Source organism: Puntigrus tetrazona, chromosome 5 (assembly GCF_018831695.1).
Source record: "Puntigrus tetrazona isolate hp1 chromosome 5, ASM1883169v1, whole genome shotgun sequence".
Classification (NCBI taxonomy): domain Eukaryota; kingdom Metazoa; phylum Chordata; class Actinopteri; order Cypriniformes; family Cyprinidae; genus Puntigrus; species Puntigrus tetrazona.
Genome location: NC_056703.1, coordinates 11840059 through 11852145, shown reverse-complemented (window position 1 = coordinate 11852145; position 12087 = coordinate 11840059). Strand labels below are relative to the sequence as shown.

At 38.6% G+C, this 12087-nt stretch overlaps 2 protein-coding genes across 4 annotated transcripts; one reads left to right on the top strand and one right to left on the bottom strand.

Annotated features, from left to right (window-relative positions):
- The first annotated feature begins 3190 nt into the window (after positions 1-3190).
- Positions 3191-5019, top strand: shisa2a (shisa family member 2a). The gene is made up of 2 exons (XM_043240473.1): positions 3191-3600; positions 4259-5019. Exons 1-2 carry the CDS (start codon positions 3312-3314, stop codon positions 4744-4746), a joined length of 777 nt encoding a protein of 258 aa, XP_043096408.1. The 5' UTR covers positions 3191-3311; the 3' UTR covers positions 4747-5019.
- Positions 5020-6876: 1857 nt separating this feature from the next.
- Positions 6877-11670, bottom strand: zc4h2 (zinc finger, C4H2 domain containing). 3 transcript variants are annotated; one of them, XM_043238911.1, is made up of 6 exons: positions 11532-11670; positions 10471-10549; positions 9687-9858; positions 8888-9060; positions 8516-8678; positions 6877-8167 (listed from the first exon to the last, which is right to left on the bottom strand). In XM_043238911.1, exons 2-6 carry the CDS (start codon positions 10521-10523, stop codon positions 8054-8056), a joined length of 675 nt encoding a protein of 224 aa, XP_043094846.1. In that variant the 5' UTR covers positions 10524-10549; positions 11532-11670; the 3' UTR covers positions 6877-8053. The 3 variants fall into 3 exon arrangements, with proteins under 3 accessions (XP_043094846.1, XP_043094845.1, XP_043094844.1); XM_043238910.1 differs by lacking the exon at positions 11532-11670 and adding an exon at positions 10623-10682; XM_043238909.1 differs by lacking the exon at positions 11532-11670 and having other exon boundaries at positions 10471-10616.
- Between the last annotated feature and the right edge of the window lie 417 nt (positions 11671-12087).

The window sequence follows — 12087 nt, the reverse complement described above, 5'->3', positions numbered from 1 at the left end:
TAGTAACTGAATATTAAAGGTAAAAATCTGTCTAGAAATCTAATCTCCCCTAGATTTAAGATATAACTGGTCTGTGCATATAGGCACAAATTATTATTAGCAATTAATAAAGTAATGCAAGTAGATTAAAATAAGTTTGGTTAAAATAAAAAAATAAATACATTTTTAATAATATTTTTTAATAAATGCAATTATTACAATTAAAAATCTTCTTTAATAAAAAACAAGGTACAGCGAGTAGATAAAACACAAGGATGTAACAATAGAAACTTTATATTTTAAACACATTTTTATTTTTTTTATTAAAATAAAATTTTAGTATGGCCTACATCGCATAAGGGCAATCATATTCGGGTGACTGTGTCCTCTAAAAGATTGAAAATCCCTGATCTAGACAAGCCTAAACATATCTGGAAACCTCATTAAGCCTTACCTACACCCAGACACACGCAGCACAGGGGGGTTGCTCCTGCAGGGTGGCCCGACCAGATTTACCTAATTGCTGGGGAGGACCCCCATCGCTTGACCCATTGTCACCATAACAACCTCCCGACCCTTAAACTCAGTTATCTGATAACAGCACACTAATGAAGAACATTAACATACAGCTCACTCGGCTTAAGCCGAATTCCCACTCGAATACCTGCCAATGTCCTGTAAACACAAAAGCACAAAATACGCATGCTGTCGAATCCGAGACAACAGTCACAACAACTTTTGACTGCAGTTAAGAGCAAATGCGAGTTTTATTTAAATCAAGTCGGCGTTTGCTCAAGAAATACAGTCGTTACTGCATACTTCCCCACTATTTATTCAAAAAAGTGGTCCAGGATGACCTCCGTATGTCACACGATAATGACAACATAACGGCAGCTGTATGTCAAGATTATGTACACGATTTCATACTGTATCCTATAATATCCTATCCTATCATACTGTGTCTATAAACCAGTGTGTTAATGATTACTATGATAAACTGAAATGATATGACAACAAATACATCAAGCCACATAATACGTTTTTGTACAGTTAAAGTAAATGTAAGCAAATGACTCCGTACAACGTACACATCTAAACAGTTACAAATGACTGGACCATAACAAAGGTTATGAAACAAGTACTTATTTAAAAGAAGTATGCTATATTGGAAACAACCCAGGCATAGGCCTCAGCTGCTGGAGAAGCTATAATGTGTTTTTAGGAATCTTGACTCAGAGAAAAGAATCAGATAAACAACACACCCTTTGGGATAAGGATAAAATCTGCAGATGGATCTTCACACACAGATCTAAATGCTGTCAAACACTTCACCCAGCTCCATCTGAGCTCATTCCTGCACTCTCAGTGTGAGCACGACCGGGTTTGGGCATGTCAGCAGAGTTCAGCTAGAAAGGACAGATATGTTTGTTTTTGACCAGCAGGTAGCCTACAAAAATACCTGCACTAGTATGGTAATGGTCTCATAAATGCTATGAAAAGGAGCATACATATTTTTAGAAACTGTGAAAACAATAAGGTACATATATCTGATCAAAATTGTAATTTTATTTCCGTGATAGCAAAACTGATTTTTCAGAAGCCATTATTCGAATTCCTACAAAATATAATATTTCTTAAGCGCCTAATTGTACTTGCAGGAAGCATGTGTAAAACAACCTGAAACTAGTTACAATTTCCTGTTTATTCCACTCTCAGTCTGTCTTTCGGTTCATCACACTTTCTCTCCATCCAACTGTCTCTTTTTCTCTGGTTTCTTATTGTTTCTATTTCTCGTTTCTGTAAACCTACCACCAAATGGTGTCACATTGCTAGTTATTTTGTACTACATTTGCCATCTGGGGCTTGCACACATGTAGGCCCTACATGCATGCTTGCACACACACACACACGCACACATTTGCATTACTGGCTTCATTCCCTGAGATGTATGCAATTCTTAAGCACCTAGTTAAAGTTAATGACTCAGTCATATTCAATAAGCAGATTCTGTCACACCCTCAGGAGACAAGCTTTGTTGACCTGATGCTAATGTGTTAGTTCTCACACAATGGCAATTTACTGTCTTTTGTTTGAGGACTAATCTCTGTTAATAGCTTGACACAATCAGGTCTGCCCAGCTGCAACAGAGATTTGTGTGAATGACGATTCGTGTTATTTTTCGGGATACATTCAAAGATGTCAAATCTGAATGGAGGTTAAATGAACGCATTAGGGCATATGACAAATTGCATGGAATAACTTGTGTTATTCAATGTACATTGTAACAAATGTATTGTGTTATTTCTTTACCATTTTAAATAAAGCACAAAAAAATTATATGTTTCTCTATAACGGATATATTGTCTTTTTCAAAGTCTTGATTTATATATGGTAATTCAAAAAGCATACACAATAATTGTTTGATTTTCATGCACTTTTATATATACTTTCTCACAATTCTGTTATTGTTTCTTCACTTCTTTTCAAGATTTTTAATTTGTCACATACAATTTGTACAAGTACAACTTGTAGTGAAATGCTATGTCTTGAAGTCTCTAAACCGGGATTCTGATGAAATGCTATAGTTGAAAACTACAGCACGAGGAGTTTCATCGTAACGAATGTGTGTGTGTGTGTGTTTAGATGTGCATTGATAGTGAACTGACCTCACTGTCTCAGATAAAGTAAACAGAGACAGACAAGCACAGTCAGTAACCTTTAACCCCACATACACTCACACACAAAAGGCTCCATTCGTCTCCAGACGTGAACAGGCATGCTATCTGTATATTTATGTGTCAGATATCACTGTGAATATTAAAGTTTGAACATTAAGTTTTTTTTCATGCAAACGGATGGAATTTAAATATTTTGTTGCAAAGTCCTCAGGCTGCTCAAAAAAGTTGCCTGGCAAAAATGCTCAAAAAGTTGTCCACTGAGTGTATCATTAGGTTTAATCTCACTTAAAAAACTGACAGATTTTGATGTGATTAAAGTTTTGATTTGTGATCCATGGAGCTGATGTCATTTAGAGTGAGTTCATCACCGCTTGTCATATCTTGTATACAGTAATTAGCAGCGCAAACATACAAATAAACAACCTTGCCAATCACTAAACCTCGCCTACTTTAAATGCAGATGAGCGATAACGAGGGGGTGATGGGAGGAGGGGCTGCTAATGTGTGTGTGTGTGTGTGTGTGTGTAGGGGGAAGGGGGTCCAGCAAACACATAAATGAAGCCCGCGTACAGTGACTCATGATCAGATGCAACTGGCTTACTGGGTCTTCGAAGCAACTTAAACCGCGTTCAAAGGATTTAAACTGACGCAACCATGACTCCGTCTGTATCTTGTGCGCTCTTTCTGTTTGTATCAGTCGTTCTCCCGGTGTCTTTTGCATTATCGGGAGAATATTGTCATGGTTGGACGGACTCCTTCAATTCTTGGCACCGGGGATTCCAGTGTCCGGAGCGCTTTGACGGCGAGGATGCGCGCTACTGCTGCGGTACTTGCGCGCTGAGATACTGCTGTACGTACGCGGAGGCGCGCCTCGATCAGAGCACCTGCGATACCGGCTCCGAGCCAGAGATCACGGGCGACGTGAAAAAGATGACAGAAAGTGGTGAGTTGTTTTTTTTTTTATATAAAAAACAGATGTAAACTTTTTAAATCTTCGTGCAAACACTTGTGTAGGATTTACTTTTTATATGGTTTTGTAAGACACTTTAAAGTTGTCCAAAGAAGTTTTTAGCAATGCATATTACTGATCAAAAATTACGTTTTGATATAGTTACTGTATTAAATCTACAGGATATCTTCATGGAAAATGATATTTTTCTTAATATTCTAACAACTTATGTCATAAAATAAAAATGTATCATTCTGACAATGAATGAAACTGGAAATTTTACATTTTTTGAAATAATATAGTAGTGTACAAGCCATGAAAGAAAATAAACGTATCAACAGAAATACATCTTAGTTATAAAAAATACACATTTTTGGAATGGTCACTTTTCCATTTTTTTGTTTCCGAGCGTATTAAAGATTTATAAACTCTATTATCTACAACCAAAAGACAATTGATACACAGTTTAGTCTGTGGGTTCCCAATAATTTCAGATGCCCTCCTGATTACTCTTATCAAAATACCTATCTTTGTGAAATGTAACATTGTAAATTAATTCAGTGTGTGTGTGTGGGGGGGGTCTGACTCAGCTTGACTTGCATGTTTCTATAACCCTCGTGTTAAATTCTGTCTCTTCTCTCTCTTTCCACAGTTCCAACCTATCTGCCCTTTGTGATTGTGGTGAGTGCGTTCCTGTCGTTCGTTCTGGTTGGTGCGGTTGTGTCTATCTGCTGCTGCCAGTGCGTGAAACCCAAAGCGAGTGATCGGCCAGCGGGGCCATCTGCTGCTCAGACCAGCCTGTTGGAGTCCGGAGGGCCCTCGGTGGACAGCTCTACACCGTCCCGCACCTCCACCTCAGGCTCCTCCATGACAAACGCTCGCCCTCCACCATCCGAGCTCAGCGTGAACCTCTACGGCCCGATGGGAAACGCGTTCCCACCCTCTCAGTCCCAGCAGTATGTTGCTCCACTCCCACAGGGGGCACCACAGTTCTACCAGCCCTACATGAATTATGCTCTTCCCCCCGAACGCAGTATGCTGATGGCCCCTGCGTTCTTGGACGCCCGTCCTGCGTTTGGGCAGCCTTTTCCTCAGGCCCCCATGCACACTGAGCCCATTTATCCCCCTGTCACTATCTGATAAAACTATGAATGGACTACAAAACTGTGTGGGACTATAGAAGAAGTAGGGATGTTTCACGGATGCTTTCTTTTCTTGCTACCTTGGGTGGCCTCCACAAACATGTTTTATATACACAAATACAATTATGACCGACGTAATGTTGGTCATTGTTGGTATCTTTTTATTATGTATTAATACTTCTCATAGGAGTGTGTTTGCATGAATACGTGATTGTTTGCTCAGCAATCAACGATTGTATTGTTATTTATAACAGATCAGAGAATAAATTTATTTTCATAGGCAATTTGTTTGACTCTCTCGTTCTTATACAAAAAAATACAAATATTTCAAGTGACTACACATTTTATACAACATTTCCATAATTTTGGCTTCACAGAGGAACATATCAGAGAATAACTCTTTTAAAAAAACACCTTTTTACTGTGAATAATATTTAAATAATTTAAAGAACCTTTTTGCAGCTGCAAAGAACGTGCACTGGATGCGAAAGAAACCACCACTGCAAAAAATAAATGTTATTTTGAATAACGCAGGGCTCGTGGAAAGCTCGAGAAGCATTGGTTTAATTAGCTGGAACTAGTTAAATCTGTGACTACATATTTCTCCAGCTGAAGTTCTCAAGATCTTCTAACCGCGTCTCTTTGTCCTGCAAAGAGCTTTGGGTTTTTCTTTTACAGTACTTTGTGATTGTAAAGCTCTCCAGCTGTTACAGCTGCGCGTGTGTGTGGCTGAGCAGGTTTTGTGTGTTTGTGTGGAAGCGGCAGGAGGGCAGAGGACAATAGACGCCGATCTCCTCACGCCCCTGAGAGTGGGATTAGTGCAGGTAAAGAGGGGTGTGTGACTGAGATTAAGCTATGGATGGCCCAGCTGGAGTTTAAGCAGATGCGTATGAGTTGATTAACGAGCTGCAGACGAGCCTACTGAGTTTCAGCCCAAATCCTGTTATGATGTAAAACGTGTAATGTGAAGCGAAAGACACATGAATAATTACAGCCGCAAAAGCCAAATAAATCTGCTCATGTACAGATAAACCAATCTGCTTTTCTTCACTCTCACACAATCATAGTTTTGAATAATTTTATATATATATATAATGTAATATACTGTAAAAAAGAGGAAACCGGCTAGCTCATTTAAGTTTAGAAACAAATAGTTGTGATATGAACATTATGAATATTGGTTACACTTTATCTTGATCGTCCACTTTAGACATTCTAATAACTATAAGTAACTTTATAACTACATGTCTACTAACTCTCAAAGTAGACTCTTTGGGTAGGTTTAGGGCTAGTAGAGTAAGTTGTCATATATGTATGTTGTGGTTACATCATATTAAAGTGTCAGAAGATATTAAGGATGTAGTCTACTAATACTCTGACGTATTGTAGTTGCAAAGTTACTTACTGTTAGACAAAGGTCTAAAGAGGAATATCGAAATAAAGTATTACCTGTATATTTCTAAAATGTAATATGCACAATTCAAATATTTTGTGTATTGTTTATCTCCCTAGTTCATATTTTGATGCTTGAAATGTATATAAATAGTCAGACATAACAGAAACACTTTTAAAACCCATCATAAAAGAACATTAAACACTAACAGGTCTCCCTATATGCAACACATAACACTTCACTTCAACTACATACATACAGCATGACGGGAAATCATCTCTAACCTATTCAACCCATTTTAGTTCTGCTATTATAATCAGTTTTTAAATTCACGTATCTTTTTTCTATTAAGAAGTTTATTGACTTATTAATTAACTCAAGAATCTGATTTTACATGTTTTCTTTTTTAAATAGGCTATGGAAGAACAACAAAATATTATTTTATTCAGCCTTTTTCTTAGCATTTTCAATATAATTATTTTATTAAAATTACAATTTAAGCCAGTCAGTGAGGCAATTCAATTTCCCGGGGCACAATGTTATCATGTTATGATATATGCTTTTGTGAGTGTGTGTGTGTTTTAATTTCGTCTTAATAGTCGCCAAAAAATCATGCCGCAAATGTTGTCATGGATCTTTAACTTTTCCTGGAGTATAAATAACGCCCCCCTCAGGATCAAGAACGCAGTGCAAAAAGAATGTAGAACCTCTTGCTGGTAAAAAGATTAGGCAAAAAAGAAAAAAAGAATGATTATTGCTTGTTAGGGGTCATGGGTGAAAGGTCAAATTCCAGATACATATCAAGCCAATACCAGACAGAGCGACAGAGAGAAAGCGAATCCATCAGATAACACTGTATTATTCTACAATTTCATTTCGACAAAAGTTACACAAGTTTATTAGTTCACAGGTTTTAATTATTAAAAAACTGACTCTCAGAAAAGATGAACACAAACACAACGATTCAATACTGAAGATTATAACACGCTCTTAATGCCCCTCGGGTCAAATTCCAAAACACAAATAACAGCTCATTCGCTCAAATTGAATGATAGATCTATAAGAACTCGAGGTTTAGAATTCTCATTCAACTTCCATAATTACTCTACTTCTAAAGGGCTGTTCACACATGCTTTTGCATTCAGTCTGCATTAATCGTTGGTCTTTGTAAGCGGAGTGTTTGCCTTTTTCCAGCGTCTCCTGCCATTAGCACCGCATTCTTAAAGACGCTTCAAGTTAAAAACTCGTTCTTATCCATTTCAATGCTCTTCATCTACATCTTGTGTGAACGGCCCTCAAGACATTCTAGAACACTGACATGGTCTGGGATAGACCATGGTTACATAATACAAGAAAAACACTGTTAGCGTGAGGGAAAAAACATTAAAAGACATAGGCAAAATCATACCGTTATTAATTCTTTCAAATGACTAAATATCGGTTGAAGTGTTAACTGATTACCGTCCGAACGGCTCTGTTCACTAAAGCCACTTTAGAGAATTTACTTTGGAACTAATGCACTAGAATTAAACCCCACACAGAACAGGACGCTTCGATATTTCTAAACCAGCATCCATATCCACTACGGACTAAATACAGACACGGTACAAACACAATATCGAGGTTTCACTTATAGAAAAAAGAAATGAAAAACTGAGACCTCATGTCCACTGAAGCAGGAAGACGGGTTAACTACAGGATCACTATAAGAGGTCAGGGTATCAGGCTGCAGATGCTCCGTTCCTTCAGGACTATATACCTTCAGGTGTACAGATGTGCAGTGAGTGTGTGTATGTGTGGAAATGTGCATGCATGAGAGCGCAAGTGAACGCGTTTATGTAAGTAAATTGTTTTCTGTTGGGGTTATGTGTGTTAGTCGGGCTTTCTCTGAGGTTATTGGTAGCTGCGCATGTTACTCGTCGGGTTTTCTCTTGGGTTTTTTAGGGTTGCGTGAGCGGCTTTTGGCTTTGCAGAGAGGACAGATCGGTGCGTTCCGATGGATTTGCTGGTGGCAGGACAGACAAGCCTGGAAACAGACAACAAATCAAATCAATACGCTCTCTCTTTTATTTTATACGTAGAAATGTAGCAGTTTCTAGTGTCTTTCCACAATAAGCAGGTACAAAAGATTGAGGTCAGTGATATCTTTTGATATTTTATTCAGAAAATTATTTATAATGTTACAAAAATTTTAAATATATGGGGTCTTCAAAAAATCCTGAAAATTGTATTACAATATATAATGTTTATTACGCACCAAATAAAACTCCTTATTATGTGGCCTTAAATACTACATACTTAAATATAAAAATAAGTGTGCTTATTGTGTTCATATTGTATTTCATAACATTCAGTAATGTAAAAGTCTGTTCACCTTCATAGGAGGTGGCTGCTGGCGGAATGTCGCTGTCTGTCTGGCATCCTGTTTCCGTGCAGCTTGAAGCTGCTGGGCTGCAGCCGCCGCCGCCGCTAAGGATTCTGGGATAGGAGGCTCCTGTGGTTCTGTCTGCCACTCAGCCTTTTGCTTTTCGAAGTAGCTGAATGGAGATGAAGAGCACACACAAACGGTAAGCAATTTAGCCTTCCCATACACAATTACGCACTCTCCGTCTTGCAAATTCTCTGACTCAGCTTTAAGAATTACTCTCTTGCAAACACACACTCCCACACCGCAGTGACTCATTTTGAGGAGTTCCCCCCTGTCAAACACACACACACACAAACACTCATGAACAGTGTTACTAACTCCAATGAGAGCTTCTCCTCTTCCTGGCTGAGGTCGGGGAGTCTCTGTAAGCCCAGGGTCATCCTCAGGGCATCCACGTGTTCTTTCAGTGGCTTGTATTCATCGTGGAGACGTCTGGTTGACTCCAGCAGTTTGTTCAAGTCACTTTCAGACTGTTTGATAGTGTTTTCCATCTGGGGGAAGAAATACAACCACTCCATAAATCACTATGGTGTGAACCTAATAGCTAGACATCTGACCTAACAGAGAGGTTGCCCGGCCAGATCTTTGACATCACAGAATAAAATGTGCCTGTAGAGCTTATAAAACTTATATACTACCATTTAACCATTTTAACATTTCTAACGAAGCTATTTGAGCATACAGTAATATTGTATTACTGAAAATATGGTAAAAACATTAGTTTTGTTGTGAACAATCTAAATAGTTTTCTACACTGAAGTATTTTAAAAAGTTGATGCCATGGATTAAATAATCTTACTGCAGTGTCACATAATCCTTCAGAAATAATTCTAACATGCTGATTTAGTGCTTATGAAACATTTTTATCAAAGTTTTTTCAGTGTTATTGCAGTTGAAATCAACTGAGCTGCTTAATATTTTTCTGGACATCATTATGCATTTTATTTTAGGATTCTTTGAAGAACAGCCTTTATTTATTTGTATTTATTTATTTATTTTTTAGAACTTTTTGATCATTTTAATGTATCCTTCCTGAATAAAATTATTTTTTATCTTACTGACCTGAAACTTTGAATGGTAGTGTGCATTTGTAATGTTTATTATTATTATAATTTACCACATTAATATCAGCATGTATGAGACGCAGCTCTTCTACGTGAGCCATTTTCTCTTGCAGCAGAAGATCCATTTCCTGTTTGTACTCTCTCAGGTGCTTCTCCTCTGACTCCAGAGCTTCAAACTCACTCCTCAGCCGAGATTTGATCTTTTCCATCTGAATTGTCTTATTCCTGCAAACCACACACAAAAAAACAGTAAACATCCAGTCAATGCATGGCAGCACATGACAACTCAATGCAAATGCAAAGACCTCTGATCTAGTGCATATGGTTTTAAACGCGCAAGACGTCTATTATGTGGTTTCAGAGACCCGATCACAAAACGCATTAGACCCCTTATGTGCAAAGCTATATTTACAGCACCCAGACAATCGTGTACGTCTGAGGTTTGTATAAATTATTAAGAACCGCTCCAGAGGAAATGAGCCGTTTGCTCTGCAGTTTGGGGTCTAACCACAACAGGATGCTTTTCACTCTCATCCTCGTCGAAAATAACGGTTAATGCATAATTAGCATGATATGTTTTCAGATTCTGTGCAAAGCTGTGTGTTTTTATAGTTTAAGCGGTTTGCTTTAGCATCGTGACCGATACGAAGAGTCTGTCAAAAGAGAAATGTAATAAATTATTTGTTCAGGTAGACTACAAATCCAAATTCACGCATTACTTATAAAATCAAATGATTAGGGAGAAATACGCAGGGTTTTTGCGATATAGATTGAACTGGCCAGATGTTGAAGACAGGCTAGCGTGTCTGCCTTGGGATCAATCTCAGCTTTTCTTACCTTATTTCTTTGATGTTTTCAAGCTTGCACATTATCTCTTGTTCGTCCGTCATGGTGGACGTACGAAACTGTGAGACTTCTGTGGGAATAAGAAAGGAGGTAAAGATTGTAGCGGATATACCTCTTATAAGAAAGACAATAGAAATGCTAACCAGCTGTGGACAACAGTAACAAGCCGCTGACTACATTTCCCACAATCCTCGGCGAGGCTTAAAGGGATAGTGTTCAATTAAGAATACACAAACATATGTATAATATTCATTGTAATAAATATTTGAGAAGCTATTGTAAAATGTAGCCATCTAAAATACCACCTACATTTCATTGACATCTGTTAAAGCCAAAGATACATGGCAAAATGTGCTACATTTAAGCATCTTTATATTGTTTATGAAGTATTTTGAAGTTTATGAACTTTATTGTCAAGTATGAAATAGAAACAGTCATTAATGTGGTTTATTACGGCTTTATTACAAAACAAGGGTTTATTACAAAAACGTGTCCAATAAAACAGGAAACAACCACATTGCCGGTTGCTATCTTAACTTATTCACATGAAAGCATCAGCATCATTTGTATTTCAATGTATATATTGATATATTGAGTTGCATATTAATGTACAGTGGAATTTAGATGCTACAGAGTACTTAATAGAATATAATGTATTTGTCCAAAACTGTGTTTTTTTAATACTGTTTACATTGGTCAGAAAAGGATTTTTCTCAAAATTCAAGCTGCGCTTCTAGACCTGATTGAACTTAAATTTAGTTTATATTGCTTGCAAATGACTCAAACGACAAAAAATTTCGAACGATTTAGACGAATCGCGAAGAGCATTTGAGAGATTCATCGAAAAGAATCGACTCAGGACAACGATTCATTCGCGAACCGCCGCTTCTGATTCTAAACAGACGTACAACAGAAATTACAAGACAGGCACGAAATTTGAAAGCTCAGATATTGTCAGTGAGACGCATCGCTAAATATACCCTGACTACTAAAGAGCGACATGACCCTCGACGTAACCAGATAAAGCTAACGTTACCAAGAATTATACTAACCGTTGAACTAACAGTTTAGCCAGTCTTGGCGTTGTTCATTCGTTGCAAAGGATGCTAGGGTAATAACAACAACTGCTGAACACCGTATCAACCTTCTGAACAGTAAAGTTGGGAGTGCGGCGGTCATATCGCACAGCGAATCCAGCTCTCTCGCGCGCGTCCGATGTATTTTTAACCCTCGGTTGCTGCATTACCGGAGTCCCGTCCACCCACGTGCTTCAAAACGCGGAGACGGAGGCAGCAAAAACGCACTTTCTGCGGCTCCGAGCGCAGCGACAGGGGGCGTCCGACGCGTTGCCGAAGCGCAGGCGGTGGGTGCAGTCGGGGCCGCTGTAGGGAGGGAGGGAAGTGAGGAAAGGGAGGGCGAGAGGAGAAGGAGGGATGGAGATGGATGATAGATGCTTATGTAGCGCGTCCCGTACGTTCGCCGTTATGCTCGGCCGCAGACAAACTTGCATCCTCCCGTGACTTTATTTCTTTCTTCTGCTGCTCCACCCATGAAGCAGGACGCAGGGCGAATGCGTGCCAGTGTTCCGGAGCGCGTCGTGATCGCTTG